The sequence below is a fragment of the Trachinotus anak genome, unplaced genomic scaffold, assembly GCF_046630095.1.
Source record: "Trachinotus anak isolate AG129_WGS33_773 ecotype Australia unplaced genomic scaffold, CSIRO_AGI_Tana_v1 ptg000020l, whole genome shotgun sequence".
In the NCBI taxonomy this organism is placed as follows: domain Eukaryota; kingdom Metazoa; phylum Chordata; class Actinopteri; order Carangiformes; family Carangidae; genus Trachinotus; species Trachinotus anak.
In genome coordinates, this window is record NW_027273871.1 from 379,761 (window position 1) to 398,793 (window position 19,033).

The 19,033-nt window shown below is 41.6% G+C and overlaps 1 protein-coding gene across 1 annotated transcript in view; it reads right to left on the reverse strand.

The window, feature by feature from the left end:
• LOC139637624 (protocadherin Fat 3) overlaps positions 1-19,033 on the reverse strand; it is a 69,814-nt gene that overhangs the window by 36,314 nt on the left and 14,467 nt on the right. Inside the window, exons 6-18 of the mRNA XM_071506466.1 lie at positions 18,083-18,281; positions 12,390-12,451; positions 11,025-11,339; positions 9,823-10,033; positions 8,104-8,175; positions 5,462-5,598; positions 4,075-4,350; positions 3,633-3,843; positions 3,230-3,444; positions 2,327-2,485; positions 607-728; positions 260-442; positions 12-126 (exon numbers count right to left, since the gene is read on the reverse strand). Of these exons, the coding sequence (XP_071362567.1) occupies positions 12-126; positions 260-442; positions 607-728; positions 2,327-2,485; positions 3,230-3,444; positions 3,633-3,843; positions 4,075-4,350; positions 5,462-5,598; positions 8,104-8,175; positions 9,823-10,033; positions 11,025-11,339; positions 12,390-12,451; positions 18,083-18,281 (2,277 nt within the window). The remainder of the gene's footprint in view (positions 1-11; positions 127-259; positions 443-606; positions 729-2,326; positions 2,486-3,229; positions 3,445-3,632; positions 3,844-4,074; positions 4,351-5,461; positions 5,599-8,103; positions 8,176-9,822; positions 10,034-11,024; positions 11,340-12,389; positions 12,452-18,082; positions 18,282-19,033) is intronic.

Genomic DNA, 19,033 nt, shown 5'->3' on the forward strand with positions numbered 1-19,033 from the left:
CAATTACTTACCTTTATAAGCACCTCTGCTGGGCGGTCAGCACTCCTTGGAGGCTGGCCACTGTCTCTAACATGAACCCGGAAGAGGAACTCGGAGAAGGTCTCATAGTCCAGACTGGCAATGGTTCTGAAATTTAAGAAGCACTTAAATGAGAAAAAACCCAGTATTTACCTCATTATGAGCTATATCAGTTTGGAAGCAAGTCAATCAGACATCTTCAACGACGATGTAACAGGTCGGACTTCTACATGTCACCTACCGAATCGATCCAGTCCCCGAGTCCACGCTGAAAAACATGCGAGCGGTGTCGTCTATGATCTGGAAAACTAGCAGTGCGTTGTGATTGCGGTCCCTGTCGGTCGCCTGGATGACTAAAGGGTTGCCGTCCCCTCCCAGGACCACACTGTTGACTGGAGCAGCCTCGCTGATTTCGCCCACATACCTGTTAAAGTAAAAAAAAAAAAAAAAAATGAGGAGGACAATGCTGTAAAAGATCACTCCAAGCAGTCATTCGCTGTCAGTGGTCAACACGGCTCAGTAAACAGCATAGGAGCATGTCAGCGCCACACCTCTACTCTGCCAGTTGGCTTTGACCACCACTGATACCTGATTTGTTGGAAGACAGGCGGGCTGTCATTGACATCCCCCACCTGGACGATGACAGTGGTGCTGGCCTCCATTCCAGCCATGCTCAGGGCCTGCACCACCAGAAAGTAGGATGTTGTTTGCTGCCAAAACAAAGAAATACAATGAGGTAAAGAGCTGTTTTAAAATGCTACAGCTGTACACATACGTTATGAACCCCTGGGAAATTACATGTTGTTTTTGTTTTGTTTTTTTTGTTTTTTTAAGTGAAAAGAAATAAATATTACCTAGGCAGGAAACAGACATGAATATGAGCCTTTCTTCAAATATTAATGCACTGCTGCTTTTTATCTCAAGAAGTTACAAAATAGAAAAAAATTAACAGTAATTGTGCAAAAGTTTTTACTTGTAATACATACAGAACTTTGTTAAATCATTAGGATTTAATTGACTCTTTTAGCCTTGAAATGCAGGTCAAAAATTCTCATTAGGAACCGTCAGCTCATGACATTCCCAGAGCTGGTAAATTCTCTGACCACAGACGTTGTGGTAGCACTCAACAGCCGTGGTCTGCTCTATGCAACTGACTGTGAATCTGAAAATGAAACTAATTGATGCCTGCAAAGCAGGGAAAGCCAAAAAAGATATCAAAGCATTCTCAGCTGGAAATTTCCACTGTCTGAAATGCAATTAAGTAATGGCAGCTAAAAGGGAACTGTGGAAGTTAAGACAAGATCTACAAGACCAAGAAAACTTTCAGATGAAATTGCACGTCTGCTGGGCAGGAGGGCTAAACTAAACGCCCACGTGACTGTTCAGGAGCTGTGGGACGGTTTAGCTGACACAGGAGTGGCGGTGCACTGTCGACATGGAGGAGTCATCAGAAAGAAAACTTTCCTGCGACGTCATCACAAAAGTCATCATCTGAAGCCTGCAAAGCAACATCTGGATGAGCCGGAGCTGTTTTGGAAACAAGTGCTGTTGACAGATGAAGTTAAAATTCATCTCTTTGACCTCAATCACCAAAGGCGTTTTTTGGAGAAAATAAAGACGCAGCATTTGATGAAAAGAACACTCTGCTAACTGTTAATCACGGGGGTGGAAATATTCTGCTGAAGAATGGATTCCACTTAATATCAGCAAATTCTGTATGCAAATGAAGTCAGTCAAGAGAGTACAACTAAAAAGAGGCTGGCGTCTACAGCAGGACAATGATCCAAAGCAAACCTCAAAATCCACCATGAACCACTTTGGGAAAAACACAAGATGAACTGCCCTCACAGTCCCCCTGACTTGAACATTACTGGAAATCTGTGGGTGGATCTTAACCATGCTGTGTGTGCCAGACAACCTAAAAATATCCCAGAACCTGAAGTGAACTGCAGGAGGAGTGGGTGTTAATTCCTAAATCAATAACATAAAGACGCTTAGCTGCTACAAAAAGCTGTGATGTCTGCCAAAGGCAGGGTTACTAAGTACTGACTTCTTAGGGTGCCCTAACTTTTGTACATACCACAATTACTGTTTAATTTTTAAGTCTTTTTTTAAGTTCATGACATAACAGGGCATTAATATTTGAAGAAAGGCTGCAGGGTTTGTTTCTAACTAGTGTTCACTTCAAAAATCAACAAAATATGAAATTAGCCCAAACTTTTATCCGTAGCTGTTGCATGATTGACCCCTGTTTCTAGAACAATCATGTCTACATGGAGCTTTGTAAGATGCAGAAGCATGAACAAACCTCAAAGTCAAGTAGTCTGCGTGTGCTGATGACACCGGTGTGGTGGTTAATGAAGAAGCAGCGCTCCTCGTTGCCCCTGCTGATGTCATAAACGAGTGTTGAGCGGCTGAGGGCACTGATGGTGGTCACATAAGTTCCAATAGTGCTGTTCTCCATTATCTGTAAATACAAAGTCATCAGTGAAAAAAAAAAAAAATTAAAAAATAGGCATTTAATGAGTTATGTGCACAATTAATAATGCATTTATATACTATCTATGTCCAGAGATTTACCATTTTACACCTTTCTTGTGTTTTTATTCCAAGTTTTGATTAGCATAAGAAGATATATTTGTGGTTTCAATCAATCTCAGTGTAGTTTTACATCTCCTCTCTCAGGCTTCTCTCTGGAGCTCTAGTAACAAAAGGTCAGTCAGCCAATCACAAGAGAGGCTCAGGGCCTGTCCTCTGCTTAGTTGACTGCCTCTTATCCTCTCTTCCGATTGCCTGACTGTAGCTGTGAGAGAATTAAAAAAAAAAAGCAGATTTCAAATGAACACAAAGTCCTGCAAGGTTGGATGGTGGGTCCAGATGGGCTGGGCTTGGGGCATGGCTGAGAGAGGTGACTGCTTTGTTGTGACATCACAAAGTTAAAGAAGTCCTGATGGCTCGTTTTAAGGCACAATTTCTGAATACAGGCTGTGTGCATTTCTCTGTGGACTGAGCACTTTGATACTTTCACAGTATTAATATAAAACCTAGATCTGCTTTATAATAAATAAAACATATGGAAATCTCACTCTATACAATATGGGGCCTTTAATCCCTCCCTACCATCTTCCAGCCTTTCTTTTTTACATCTATCCCTCTCTTCCTAGCCTTCTCTCCCATATCCCTCTTTTCAGTCAGCCATCTCTCTCTTTACCTCAGCCTGATACTCCTTCTGAGAAAATTTGGGTATGGAAAAGTCAGAGAGTATCATGGAGATGCGAACTGAAGCTGTCGCCATTAATGGAGGAAATCCACTGTCTGTGACGCGAACTGTGAGGGTGTAAAAGCCCACACAGGTGATATCCAGGTCTCTGGCGATGAAGATAAGGCCTGTGGCATTATCAATGCCAAACACACCAGCAGTGTTACCTGAAATTAGCAGAAAGGTTACAGTCATTGTTACTGGTAAATACAAAAAATAGAATTTTAATCCTAATTTGTTCTCCTCTGATAAACCATTAAAAAGCAAGACACAGTTCAGTCACGACGCTGTTTAAAACTGAAGAAAAGAGAGAGGTAAAATTAATAAATGTCTTTACTTTCAGATAACATCACACCTGCTTCCACAGTGTACGTGAGTTGCCCATTAATCCCATTGTCTTTGTCTAATGCTGTAACTTGCAGTACAGAAGTGCCTGCGGGAGAAGACTCATAGGCCACTGCATCATATACGGTGCTGGTGAAGTAGGGGATGTTATCGTTGGAGTCCTCCACCGCCACCAGGATACGAGCCAGGTCACGGTTAAATGGAAATTCCTGATCCTTGACCTAGAGCAGCATCAGACAAAATGAGAGATGAATATGGATAGCATAGTATGGGGTGATAAATGAAAGAAATCAGCTAAAATTAAGTAAGGCGGGCAGAGTTGCCAAGAGGAGCATCAGTTGGAAGAGAGCACAGGGGCACACACATACATTATCACACACACACACACACACACACACAGGCTCATGGTAGAACCCAACCAAGCAGAATTTCTTCCACGTCTCCCTTCTCACCATAATAGTGAGGATGTGCTGTGTTCGGGCCTCGTAGTCCAGCCTGTCTGCTATGTAGACAACTCCCGTACCAGGATTGACCCTGAACAGCCTCATGCTGGCCGGGTCCACACTGCCGTAGATGGAGAAGCTCAAGCGAGCACGCTCGTCCATGTCCGACGCTCTAACCCTCAGCAGCTCCGTGTCAACCGGTACGTCCTCTGAGACGCTGACATCATATGCCGGCTGTGAGAAGACGGGAGGGTTGTCGTTGCTGTCTTGTATTCGGATGAACACCTGAATGACAAAGTGGTTGAAAAGTCAGTAAGGTACTGTAGGTACAGATGTGCTCAGTATTTTATGAGTAAAGGTCCTACATTTTACAATTTTCCGTTTTTTCATTTGAAGTTTTGATATCCATAAGAAAAATTATTTGTGGTTTTAGGTACCAAAAACAATCTCATTATAGTTTTACATCTCCTCTCTCAGGATTCTCTCTGGAGCCCTAGCAACAACAGGTTGGTGAGCCAATCAGAAAAGAGGCTCTGACTCTCTTTTCTGATTGGCTGATTGTTTTCTGAGCGATCAAATAAAACTATAGCAAATTTCAGGTAAACACTTAGAGAAACCAAATTCTTCAAGGTTGGATGGTGGGTCCAGGTGGTCTGGGCTTGGGCAAGGCTGAGTATCGTCAGTGTTTCGTTGTGACATCACACATTTACAGGAAGTAGTGATAGCTAATTTTAAGGCTCAGCTTTTAAATACAGGCTGTGTTATTTCTATGGAGACTTGGCGCTTTGATGCTTTCACAGTATTAATATAGAACTTAGACCTGCTTTATAATCAAAAAGTAATGGAAATCTCACTTTATCAAATATGGGACCTTTAAAGATAAGAGGCCTTGTGTAGAGAGAGTTAACTTTGATAATACTTGACACAGTTGTAGGGTCATATCCCCGCCTGATTTTTTTCATTTGCAAGGTGAAGATACCACTGCAGCTATTTTTATTATCTATTCACACAAAGGCAAAGCAATATTTATGGTGCTTTTCTGAACTGGACAGTGTGTTGTCCAAGAGGGATGCGGGCAATATTTATATTTATAGAAACACTTGACCTTTACTTGCCCAGGCTAATCCCATTAATCCACTGATATCAGGGATTTCCTTTACAAGGCAGACCCAGTGTGCCAGCCAAGACAGCAGGATCACAGGAACAAAACAACAAAAAGCACATTTCATAGTCAGCAAGAGATAATTTCAGAAAAAGGGAGTGCATGTGTAGGAAGGACGAAAGCAGAGCGTGAACAGCTTCCCTAGGAAGAGGTGACAACAATTTAATTTGATGCGGTCTGGAGTGTGTAAGAGGCTGTGCCAGCGGTTAACAAATCAAAAGTGTGTGTGTGTACCTGTGCTGTGGCAAAGTTGGTCCCATCTGTCACCTGGACGGTCATGTTGTACACAGACTGCACCTCTGCATCCAGGGGCTTGGCCACAACTAGCGTACCCACCCCGACTTGAAGGTCAAACTGCATGTCAAAGCTCCCTGGAATCACGCGCACACACACACATACACACACACATACACACACACACACACACACAGTTCACACGGAGCTTCAGTCATTTTGTATTCACTTTGTGTGCTAAACTCAGGTGCTTTAAGTTATTACTGTGTAATTGTTTTGGCCAGGTGCCTGCGTCTGGAGCTGGAGGGTCTGTGAAATAAAATCAACTGAAATGCAATGCAATGTAGCAGCGGACCCACTTGGCAGCCAGAGAGCTGTTAACAGCCACACAAACATCTGTCTTATCACTCCAAAACACAACCCATCTCAGAGATCAAAAAACCTGCAGCCGGGTCTTTTCCACGGGCGGTGAGTGTACAGTTTAGAGGCTTAATGTTTGATTAGAGTGAGGGAGAGGATTGATATGTGTTAAGTATTCAGTACCATCCCTCGCCTCATTCCAGCTTCTCTCTCGAGATATGTGGGAGCTTGAGCTCTCCTCAGCATATGAATACTGATTGGGCATTTTTCACAGAGGCACTGATGCATGTTGAGTTGGAGCAGAACCACGGGGATTCGTGTTTTGGTTTTTTTTTTTTTTTTGTCCTGGAGGAAAGCCTGGTCAATATTACACTATGGTGGCAAAACAGAAATTACAGTGTGTAGTCTCTAAATAAAAACAAGTACTGAGTGTCTTTTCTGTCTGTTAGAGGGTGTGTGATCATACTTCAAAGATAGTTATAGTATTTTTTTGTACAGATGCATCTGTGTTTACACAATGTTACAGGCATTTATGCACAGCACACAGTATGTCTGCAAAGAAAATTGTGCATTTTAGTCAATAAATTATGACTATTGAAAAAATTGATGATGTACATCAATCTTTTCATTAGTGCCCTGTTCAACAGTCAATAATATAGATTTAATTTTATGCTTTTTCAATTTGTCTTAATTTGACTGCTGTCAGCAGGTCAGTGACAGGCGTGAGTAATGGAGTGGAGTTTCTGATCTCTAGTGGCACTTGAGAGCTATATTTTTGAGCGATCCCACTATTGATTGCATACAAACAATACACATGAGCATCGACGTAAAAAATACAGCTATATTCTGAAAATTGATTTCTGGGAGAAGTGAAGGACACTTTCAGTTACTGCATTTGCAACAGTGACCTCTTTTTTGGGGGCAGTGGAAACAAGTTGGACACAAAGCACTGACATCACATTGACGTTGATGTGGCGAACCTGTTAGCACACAGTTACTAATTTGCATATCCCGCAGTCATGGAGCAACATCATCATTCATTTGGAGAGATTAAAGTTTCTAGCAAATATTCACTCTCTTTTAGTTCTGTTTTTGGTCTCTACCAAAATATGTGTCTCTTTAGTTATTAAATGTTCTTCTATGTTCACCAGCTGGACTCTAACTGTGTGTGTCTGCTGTTTGGTGCTGAGCAAGTATTGTGGGTTTTTATAGCTTTTTTTGCTATAAACAGCTGTGGTTAGAAACAGCGATATGAGAGCAGTGAGCGTGAACCGAAACAATAAAGAGGTGGTGGTAGATGGATAAACAATGACCAGAAACCTGCTAAGAAGCAATAAAGCTATTAAGTAAAACAAAGGGGATTCTGGGTGATAATTCTCTGCAGGTTCATCACTATGAGCAACGCCTCTCACATTACTTGCTATATGTTCATTGTAACTTTTTTTTCTATAGTTTTTCTGTAGTATATGCTGCAGATACTTATTCTGATTGCCAAGAAAATGATAACAGTGAACTGGAATGATATTTAATCTATCTATGTATCTTTTTTGGGGTGTGAGGTCCTATGCCAGGCACTTTATTCTTCTGTAAAAAATTGTAACAAATTTCATAAAAAGTTCACAAAATAATTGTTGTTATGTAATTGATTAAAGGCGCTTTAATGTTCGTCTACAACAGAGGAAAGATCAACAGGTAAACTCTGGTTAAATCTGGGTGTGGCTCAGGAAGTAGAGCAGGTTGCACACTAATAAGAAGGTCGGTGGTTCGATCCTGTGTGTGTCAACGTGTCCTTTAGCAAGATACTGAACCCCAAATTACCCCTGATAGCTGTTCCATCAGTGTGTGTGTGTGTGTGAATCTGTCATGTATTAAAGCGCTTTGCGTGGTGGATAAAACTGGAGCTATAAAAATGCAGGAGCTATAAAAATGCAGTCCATTTACCATCACAACATTGTGAGGTATTTTTAAAAATACTCTTTCATCTTGACAAGTCTCTCTGAGGCACAAACACTGAAGTCAGTGTGTCCTACCCTCTCCGTATTTACTTTCCTGAGTAGCAGCATTGTGGCTGAACTAATGGCATAAACCTGTCCTGTCCGGGCAAAGATAACAAACTAGTGCTGTTTGTGCGGTGTTGTGTGAGGATCCTCTTTTCAAACTCAGAGTAGCCTTTAGCTAAACAAGGTCCTGGTACTGCATGCTGCATTTCCGGAGTTTTTCTGAATTTCTCCAGGCCCAAGGCATTTGAGAAAGAGGTGTGGCACATTAAGCTTTGACCAGACCTGTGTCGAGCGAGCAGTTTCTTCCACACGCATTCTGAGGAATGTAGAACATTTCTCTGGCGAGCCGTCCGCCTTCGTGGTGAGAGAGACAAAGAGAAAGAAGATGAGATTATTAATATGTAGGGAGTCAAGGGTATTCCTCTGATCAAGGTCTGCATCATTTACAGTTTATACAGCCCTCTGCAATGTTGACGTTATTCGCATTCATGAGTTTTTATTAAGTAATGTGAGCAGACTATTCATCAGAATACTTCAGCACGGAGAGGAGTGATTCATTCATGAATGACGTTTGAGTCCAGCTCTAGAAGTCTGACAGAAAAGATGCTCATCACTGTGCTTTCACTTTGTGGGGAAAAAAAAAAAAAAAGAAAACTGAAATATTTAAGAGCGTTTCCTGTAACAAGCACAACAGCAAAAAATTCCCCACATTTGCATTTTCTCTATCTTTGACGTGTGATCCTGAGAAGAATAATGAACTGAAAAATCTACTTATTTTCATATTAACATCTAAGTGAAGGAGCTGGGGCTCTACTGATGTTTTTTTAATCAGAAATATTGAGCAGCAATCAATAATGAGCCACTGTTTTCACTGATTATTCTTTCAAAGACTTGAATCAGGGGGCAGGGGCGTTGAACTTTTATGCCCCTGAGAAGATTCATCATCTTCACCAGACCCAGAGCAGCAGCAGAAGCAGAATTCTTTCACTGTCCTTAGTTTGTCAGTTTTCTTTTGGACAAATAAACCCTCAAGAAATGCAGTGCTTTGTTTGGACATTGCCCTTTGCCTGTGCAATTAATCTCAACTACAGAGTGTACCAGGGGCCTTTTGATTTTGACAAGATGATTTTGATTAAGAGAAAAAATATCCAGCACAGGTTTGATTATGAGAAATGTCCACGACAAGTTACAGCAAAGTTGTTGAGGAGGTGTGGGAGGACGCCAGCAGTTTGAATCAAGCACTGTTGAGTGCCAAATAACACCCCCCATTATTACGATACTCAAACCATGAAGCTGGTTCTATCAATACAATTCAAAATACGTCATTCATCCCTCAAGTGGCAATTCAAGGTAAACTGAGTCACAAGTGTCCTTTTTTAATATATCAATTATCTGGATACCAGCTGTGAGAGCAATTCAATTGTGACATGAACGATTTAGCAAATTTTTGCTTTTTATAAAAACCCTGGATAAATGCATGTGAATTCACCTGACTTCACAAGACTCCCACACCTTCTTAAACATCACATTCAAGGATTTTTCAAGGACTTCCCAGGCCCCATTCTCTCAGATTCTTACACAACATAGTTTGAGATACAGATCAAGGTTAATAACTGTTACAACCCCACGTATTTTCTTTTATAATGAGGCCAAACAGGCTCTCCACCGTGCTGTGTTGCGGTGATGGCAGACTATGTGCTCTCTTGCCCTCTCTACCACAGCACAGCAAAACAGAGGCAGAGACTTATTTACAAGCTGAAAAGGTGAGATGCACATGCAGACAGCAGCACCTAGTCTATTTAATGACTAAAAAAAAAAAGTATTAAAAAAAAAAAAACGAATGTCAAATGAACTTTAACATCTATTTTTGCACAAAATATATAAATTCAAGCATTTCAATAACCCCAATCTATTTTCAAAAACTTTCAAGGCCTTGATTTTTTTTTTCTCAAATTTACACACTTTCAGGGACCCTGAGTATCGCATGTTACTTTTTCTTACCGATGATATTGAACCAGACGGGCGTGCTCGACTGGCTGACAGCGACCACTCCCACTGGCTGAGCTACAGCAGCCGTCTCCGAAATGGAGAAGTTGTAGGACCTCTGGGTCAACAGCAGGGGCAGAGGCGAGGGGACAGGTTTGCGAATCCACTCTACATGGAGTTTGACAGTTGACCATAATGGGGGGTCGCCGCTGTCCTCCGCTTTTATCTAAGAGAGGGAACACTACTGAGAAACCACACATACAGGAGATAGAGGTTCGAACGTTTGGGGATTTAAGCAAAATACTGACACAATGAAAACTAGATTTACCACAGTACTTGATCTAAGTAAGTATTTATATACTAAGGGCAAGCAAACATCACAAATGTATTGCTTGTACTGCTTCACACAGATTGTCCATACTATGCTGATATACTCATCTCCTGTAAATTACTACTCAGTGATGACGCTCATTCCATCAATAATATTTTTACCCAACCTCATAATTTGATCTCAGCAATTACACTCTAATGGACTGGCTGCCACTGCCTGGCTTCAAATAGCTTCCCCTGCCTTTCACACACCCAATAGGAATGCCATTAACCAAAATAAATCAGCGAAATCTTTGGGGGAACCTATATGAGAGGTAATTGTAAAATATGGTGTTATAAGTGGTGTTCGCTGAGGACCAGAAGCTGAGAGCCAAACACATTATTTGAGTCATTATTTGTTAAGAGAACAGAGAAAATGAGCAAGCGCCATTTCAACCCAGAGCATCGAAAAATGCCAAAGTGCTACTTGCTGTGCGTAAACTTCTGCTGCACCGCGCCATCTGTCTAGGTACTACTGAGTTAATTGACCATGGAATTACCAAAAACGTACAAGCTCAGACACCTGGGCTTGTGCCAGATGAAAAATAGCAATGTGTTTTGTCCCGCCAAGTTTGAGTCTGCCTAAAAGCAGAGCCCTGTAAACTAATGGCACCTCAACTGGCTATCAATTTTGTTGCAACAAGAAACAGGAATTGGAAAAGCAACACTCTGGGAGTGGAAAGAGAGGCTGTGCCTGAAAGAGACCTCAGTCTTATCCCAAGAAAGACCCTCTGTAGTCTGTGATTCAGGCTATAGATTTATTGTCATCTTATGTTATCTTTATTTATAACACTAACACTAACTCTATAACACATTAAATATTTAAAACACTGTAAATAAGAACTCACAGTGAGGATGTCATAGCTTCCCGCCGTAACCATCTTCTTTGATGACACCATAGCAGTCCTGGGGTCAATAGTGAACTTCTCATCGTCATTGCCGTCCACGATGCTGTAGGTGATGTTGCCATTGGCTCCCAGGTCACGGTCATAAGCAAAGACGCGGTAGACCGGTTCACCACGTTTGTTTCGGTCTCGCTCTGGCAAGCTGATGCGGTAGGTGACTTCCGGAAAGGTGGGCGGGTTGTCGTTCTGGTCCTCAATGTGCACTATGACCCACACGGTGGACTGGCGGGTGGTCACCGGTCCGTCTATAACTGTTACCTGAGGAGAACACACAAGTGCCTCATTGTCTTTTGAACTTGTTTCATGATATGTGAAGGTGTTTATTTATTAACATCTTAAATCTTGGCTCCCCCCTGTGTGGACGTCGCTGTGGAGTGCAGGGCCACGTGGGGCTGAGCTCACGGGAAAATCTCTTTGTATTATTGATCCCCTGGAGGCAGAGGCAGAGGTCTGATCACTGATCAATTAGATCAGGGTGAACACCGCTGCTGCCAGCCTGACTGCTCACTAGACTATTAATTACAGGCGGTCGGAGCAGTGGGTGGCATGCAGGCACAGGCAGTCCCATTAAATCTCAGGACAAGACAGGACAGGACGATGTACCAACAAAGACTTCTGCCCCCAATCTTCGACTCTTTTTAGACGTGACTGTTAAAGCATACTGTCTTACTATAGATAAAAGTGTCCTTCTACAACATTCGCTCCCCTCATTTTGTAGTCCATTGTCATAATCTGGCGTCTTTTTAAGTACTGGAGTTGAACAAAGCAGCACAAAGAGTTATCGAGCCCAGACAAGTCAATTGGCTTTACAGAAACAAAATACCGCGCCGCAATACTCTGGGTCAACTGCGGGTTATTCCATTTTTCTAAGGGGCAAAGTGCTTGTAGAGTCAACAGAATTTAATAAGTTGGAGAAAAAGTCTGGGAAAGTAGAAGTTTGCTCGTGTCTCTAAAGTCGAGAATCTCTGATTATCCGCTTCATCTGCATGCAGAGCAGCAGGTGAAATGGTAATCGCAGACCTATCTGTATGCCCAGTGTCTGCGCTTATCAAATGCTGGGCAGACCAGCTCCTCTCCTCCCTGCTCTCATCCTGACTAGGGAAGATAACCAATGATGAATGATTACATTTGGAAAATCCTAAACCTGGGGCCCAAAACTACAGCCATTCATCACAGTTTATGGAGCCTTGAGGGCCTGCCAGGCTTGTCCTCCACCCTGTCTCTGTTAATAGTGGGCTGTGGCAGGTGGCAGAGCCAGATAAATAATAATGCCATAAACCCGTGAACACTGTTAAGATTTTACTGTACCTCCAAGAAGTGCTCTGCCTGTTGTTCTCTGTCCAGTTTCCTCGCGGTGGTTGTGATCAGCCCTAAAAATGACAAAAGAGCAACTCTGGATTACACCAACACAGATTTATACAAGGTTAATAAAGATCTGCTGTTACAGTCAGACTCTCTTCATCATTTAGAGGGAACAGCACAAAAAAAAAAAGGAACAAGCTGGCGCCCACATGTGTTTCCTCACACGCACATATACTGCTCTAAAAACCATAGCCTACAGCTCTGGCAGGGGCAATGGCATTTGGCACATGGTCATATGGCGCAGTATAGCTAAGGGTCATTCAGTTGGCCAGCATGCCACCAGGACAGCAGGGCTATTGATAATAGCTTTGATCGAACCAGGTTATTCAGACGATGGTTGGACGGTTTGACAAACGCAAGCAGGCTGCATCAGAGAGCACGACGGCCACTGCAGCTCCATTTTTGTTGTGCAAAAACAGAAGATGCCACCACTCACCCACACACACACACACACACACACACACACACACACACACACACACATACACATACACATATACACACACAAACACAAAAATCAAAACTGACACAGAGTTTGCATTAATCAATAATGGCTGGGTTTAGTCAGTAACAACTCTGTGATTTAAACAAATCAAAAGTTCCCCAGACATTATTCCGGCTATCAGACAAACAAGGAAATGCAGGCATTGATCCATAAGCAGATTCTTCTCCATTATATGACAGTTTAACAATATCACAAGATGATATTTGTTTTCCAAAAGAAATGAACGCTGCTGATCACGCTCCTTGAGTACTATTCAACATCTCAGAAGAGCATCCAAACACAGTGAAATAGGCACATTTGTCCCAGCCTGGATCTATTTTATCCTAATACAAAGATACAAGACTGAAAAAGACACACTGATACAGGCATTGAAGCTGAATTATTTTGTTTTTCTAGTAGAAAAAGAATTCATCTGTCTGCTGAACTATATATAAATACAGAGCAACTACATGGATGCATGCACTGCAAATAAAGACATCAATACACACAGACAGATGCATGCACAAATAACCACAATCACACACATACATATATATATAAATATGTATATTCTAATATCATTTCTGTGTGGATGTTTACGAGGAGTGATTACACTGACTGTGCTTGAATGGTGATAATGTGTTTGTTTTCGGTGTAATGAAGCATTGCAGTTCAGCAGGATTATTTTGGATGCTTAAAATATCGGTGCAGTCAACTCTCAATGGATAAGACTAAAACCATGGCACACACACACACACACACACACACACACACACTCGTACTCCTCTTGTGCCTCCACATATCGCAGTGTCACCTTGAGCTTGCCACGCAGGCTAACTTCAATTAAGCAAATTAGGAGTGAATCTAGAGCGGCGGTCACAAGCTGCAGGAGAGAGAATGGGAGAGAGGGTAGGGGGAGGTGGGGGCTGTTCAGCAGGACACAGGGCGAGTAACAACTCTGATAAAAATCAATGATCTGCAGCTCGAGGCGCATCTGCAGCTGGACAATCCTCCATTTAAATTGGACATCAGGAAAAAAATTATTTAAAAATCCCCACTCACGGCTTCACACGCATACAAAACTTGTGTAATGGTCCAGTGGCCTGTTTCGAATCTTTAGACTTCTCCTCCTCTCTAAAATATACTAACGTCGATTCACAGCCTGGTTCTTGGACATGTATAGAGAATAGTTCTCGTAACCATTTCTGGCTGGGACAACATTAAAAAGACAAACTTGAGATTTCAAAATCAAATTCAGGCCTTTGCTCATTGTTGATCACAGACTCAAAGCGGTGTCTGTTTAGATACTGGTGCAGTAAAACCAATACAATCAAGCAGGGGTTGCAAAAAAGGTCACACAGCCACCATGACTCCATGATGGCACTCAGCAAACATGCATGCTTGTACAAGAAGCACTCCATCTAACACCCTGTGTCAACATTAATCCGCTCTGTTTTCACCACCACAACCCCCCCCACCCCCCCACCCCCCCACCCCCAAAAGGCAGTAGGCTTCACTCTCACACCCAGAGATGAACACACAGCACTGTAAGCTGTCACTGCACATTTACACACTTTGCACTCATTCAAAGTTCTGCTTCAGTACATTTTGGGAATTGTTTCAGTACCTCAAACCCATCAAACTGACACTTCCAGTCTGAAGTTGAAAAATGTATTACTTCGAACCACCCTGAATCTAGTTTTTGAAAAACAACTTGACTTGGTTTTTTTTTGTTTAGTTGTTTTTTTTTTTGTTGTTTTTTTTTCAGAGCAGGTTGTAGTGCGGCTGGCAGCTGCTTCATGAAAGCAAATCAATCAGCTGGGCTTTGTTTATTCATCTATCCAATGAAATCACTCTGGTACATGGAAAGTTTTTGACTGGGTAAACAGTGAGGAGTGATTCATATTGAATGCAACTCTCAGTCATGCATGTCTCATTACCAAACTAATAGACCGGCATTGTCAGTCCCATTATTTTGAAAATCATGATACTTGTGTATTCAGGTGCACACCTCGTGATTGGGACTTTCTAAAACTGCAGAATAGTATTATCTACACATATATAAAAAAAAATTCCCTATGTCATTTATTGTGCTTGAAAGAAAGAGGTGGTGGAAGCCAGTCTGATGTGTGGCCTCTGATGGAAAAAGACTGTGTGAAACACAATTGCTAAGTATTGCAGTGAAAGTTCATTTATCACAGTGTCAACAAGATAGTCATCAATATGAGTTCCCTTGTTTGGCATTAATGAGTAACAGATAACAAAATACTGGGTCTGGGTCGTTGGCACAGACAGGAGGGCTCAGATGGCTAAAACACTCCCCTGTGGCACACACACACACACACACACACACACACAACCGAGACACACAACTATCTCACACACAGACAAATACACTCTCACAAATGCACACAAAGGCAAATTATTTTTGTGCAGTTGTTAGATTTGTGTGTCATGGATCAGGCAGAGATGCACGAGCACACGTGGATCACACACTCATGTATGAGGCAGCATCATCTTCATCGGCTCATTGCAACAGAGCTGCCCTCTCTAGCACACCGCTGTAACCTATTAATCATATGATTAAATCGCCACACAAGCTCTCTTTCTCTCTCTCTCTCCCTCTCTCTGTCTCACACACACACACACAGCGCTGTTGAATGTGTGATCTAATCAGCTGAGCATCAGATGCAGCTGCATTGATGACATTCACCAAAGCAGATAAAGATACACATTGACCTGCATCATGTTTTACTCTCAAGGATTCTAAAGGCTCAAGAAATGGCTGTGTTCAGCTCAGTTTACATATAAATGAGTCGTGTCCCTGTTAGAATCAGCATTAGACTCCTCACCGTGGTTCAGCCCAGTCTGCCTTCCTACACTGTGTCTGTATTATCTATCTGTGATGCTATAATGCACAGAGGCGTATTCAGAGACAAACAGAGGACGCGGAATAGATACCCACTTTGATTCACAAACAGAGTGAACATGCAACAGCCCCCCATGAGGGAATTCCTTCCTCCATTAACTTGATAACTGACATGATGCATATTTCATACAGGCCATCAGTTTTTGATCATTATATTGACATTTCTTTGAATTGGAACACAGGTCCCTGCAACAGCTGAAAAGTGCATATTTGCCTTTTGTTGTTTACTGGAAAACTCATAACTTTATCTAGGGCAGAGAGACAGCAAAGACTTCACAATGATTTATTTTTTTCAACTGGATTTGAATAAAACATTTCACCTCTTCAATAATTCTTTAATGGAAGCTTCAAGCGAAGCTTGTACTGAAAATGCACGGGGGACTTCCCCACACTTCAAACTAGGCAGTCAAAACTGACACGTGTCTGAATTCATTTGCTTTGATAATAATGTTTGTATTCAGTGATAATTCCCTTGATTGTCAAACATGGACATTTAGTCAATCAACCAGAATCACTTGAACAATAAGAGCTGATTTTTAAAAATCTGTTTAAAGTGCACCACGACTGTGAAAAGCATGGGATCAAGACAGGCGCTGACAGAGATCCTGTCTGTTACACAGGCTCTAAAAGATTCTGAGTTTTGGAATTATGTACAGGCGTAATGTTGTGAGATGATATTCAGTTCACAGGCAGCGGCTGTAAATCGTCTTTTGCGAGCCTGTTAAAAAAAAAAAAAAAAAAAAAAAGCATGAGGAATTGAAACGTGCAATTCACGTCAAATGAAATGATGAAAAGATATGACTCAAGATTCATTTTGAGAATTTATGAGCAAAATATGTGCACAAATGATCTAGTTCCAATGTTGCGGCAGAAATTTAAGGGGGAACTTAAAGGTCTTGTGGAATACTACTGCATATGTGAAAAAAGTTGTATAAAATCCAAAAGAAGCTGCATAAAGTTTGATTAATTGCATTGGTTGGTTTCTGTGCGCGTAAACTTACTAGAAATCTGTAGCTGCATTAAGTCTCTACTAACATAACAGACCTGACTCTCCAAACAACCTGTCAGCAGTTGCGTTGGATTGTGGGTAATGTAGGTGGAAGGCTTTAACATGAAAGAAGAATGCATAGACTTAGAAAAACAACATCTCCTGTTCTGCTGCATCAGTTTTAATCATGAATCTACTCTATGAGTCTGAGAATGTGGGAGTGCATCGCTATATCTGTGCACTCCTTAAAAATACACCCACAAATTCCGATCCTGTCTTTACAGCTCAAAACAGTTAGACAAAGGGAGAAATACCAGATGACTAAAATGTAAATTAGGTCATTTTTACCTTCCAGTTTTATTCACAACACAGACAGGTATTTCTTTCTTTTTGCATATGCCATAGAAATTAAAATTGCGGTATGAATCAAGGGCAGCGTGCAAATTTTATCTCGTTGCACTGGTGTCTCCCATGCAGTATTTTTCCACAGGCTCACAAAAGACAATGTGTAACCACAGGCTGTCAGAATATCATTTTCATAAGCTCAAACTCTTAAAGGACCCATCTTGATCCCATATGTAGTAGAGGGGGCTTATAGTAGTTGGCAGTATTTTCTGAATAAAAACCTAAATCCAAATCCCAGCTAATGCTCCAGAAACCTTTTTTGCCAGCTTCAGCTTTGGGTTTTTCCCTGTAGACTTTTTTTTTTGCTTTTCTGAGAAAACTTTCTGAGAAGAGCATGATTTGTTTTTATGTCACAGAATACATAGAAATATACATAGGTAATGGGAAAGAAAATTGCTCTGACTAATGTAAACCTCCATCATGATTAGAAGATATTCACCCACACACTGGCTTAATAAAAACTAACTTCACTAATTTCCCGCAAAGAGCTTACACCCCTAAAGAAGGCTGGAAGTAATATTTGCTTAAGAGTGCAAAGAAGATTGTCTGCACAGCTCATCAGTGTCCTAGATGTTTGACTGTGTGGGCACAAAAGTCTCTTTAATTTGCTGTGTGGGAACCAAAGCCTTTTATTCTGTGAATGAAGTAGGAGGCGCATGATGAAAGAAAATCTGAGTCATTTCAGAGACATATAAACACAAAAGTCTGGTGTAATTATTTGTTCTTTAAAAAGATATATTACTTATTATGATTTTAATCTACCGCATTATCAAACCAATTACTTTGCCAAGATAATATCTTAATTTAAAATCATGTCTGTTTGTGAGTTTGACCTGTTTTTGGGTTGATGGAGAAGAAATTCTGCGGGTTGCCAGCAGTGATGCGGTAACTCAGACGACTGGGTGTGGCAGTGAGGTCGGGGTCCTGCGCCTGGATGTGGATGATTGACACATCCTTTGGAGAGTTCTCCATCACGACAGGGTGGTAGATGGGATCCGAGGTGAGCGGAGCATTGTCATTGACATCTTCCACCTGAGAGAGAAAGAGAAGAGAGGAAAAAGAAGCAGAAGAGAGAGCGAGAGAGAGAGAGAGAGAGAGAGAGAGAGAGAAAGTGGAGAAAGGGAGAGGAGGCAGTGTTGTTTGTTTGAGCCTCAGTCACACCCAGAATCAGATGAGGAGTTTGTTGTGACTAAAATCGGTGGCTAGCAGACAAATCAGAGCAGTTAGCGTAGTTAGCATCTTTTAGCTTACATCTGGCAGGGGCTGACACAGTGTTAGTGGTTATGCTGATGCAAACTCTGGCTTTCTGTACTGGCAAAGTTTCAAGAGTTATTTTGCCCCGCCCCCGCCTCTGCAGGTTGACAGGATTGGTTCCTTAGTTATACGACATATGAATCCCTGACTGATTGAATCCATTTTTATGAGACTGTCATTGGTTCACTGCAGTTCCAAGATAAATTGTGCAGCCATGGCGTTGATTGCTTATGTCACTCATGATATTTCTTGTATTATATAAAAATTAAAAAAAAACATCATATGGACATGTTAACTTGATTTCCATCGTAGGGGGTCTTTAACTGTCCTCTTTAGAGATAGATGGATCCTCAGATAGATCAGAACTAGCATTATATCTGTTGATAAAACATAACCCTCTAAATCAGCATTTATGGCGTTGCTGTCTGCAGATTTGAATATCTTTGCTAATCAACAGCTGATGAGATGCAGCATGACTGGGTTTGCGGGTTATCCATTATCAATCACAAAATGGAAATTGACTTACCAGA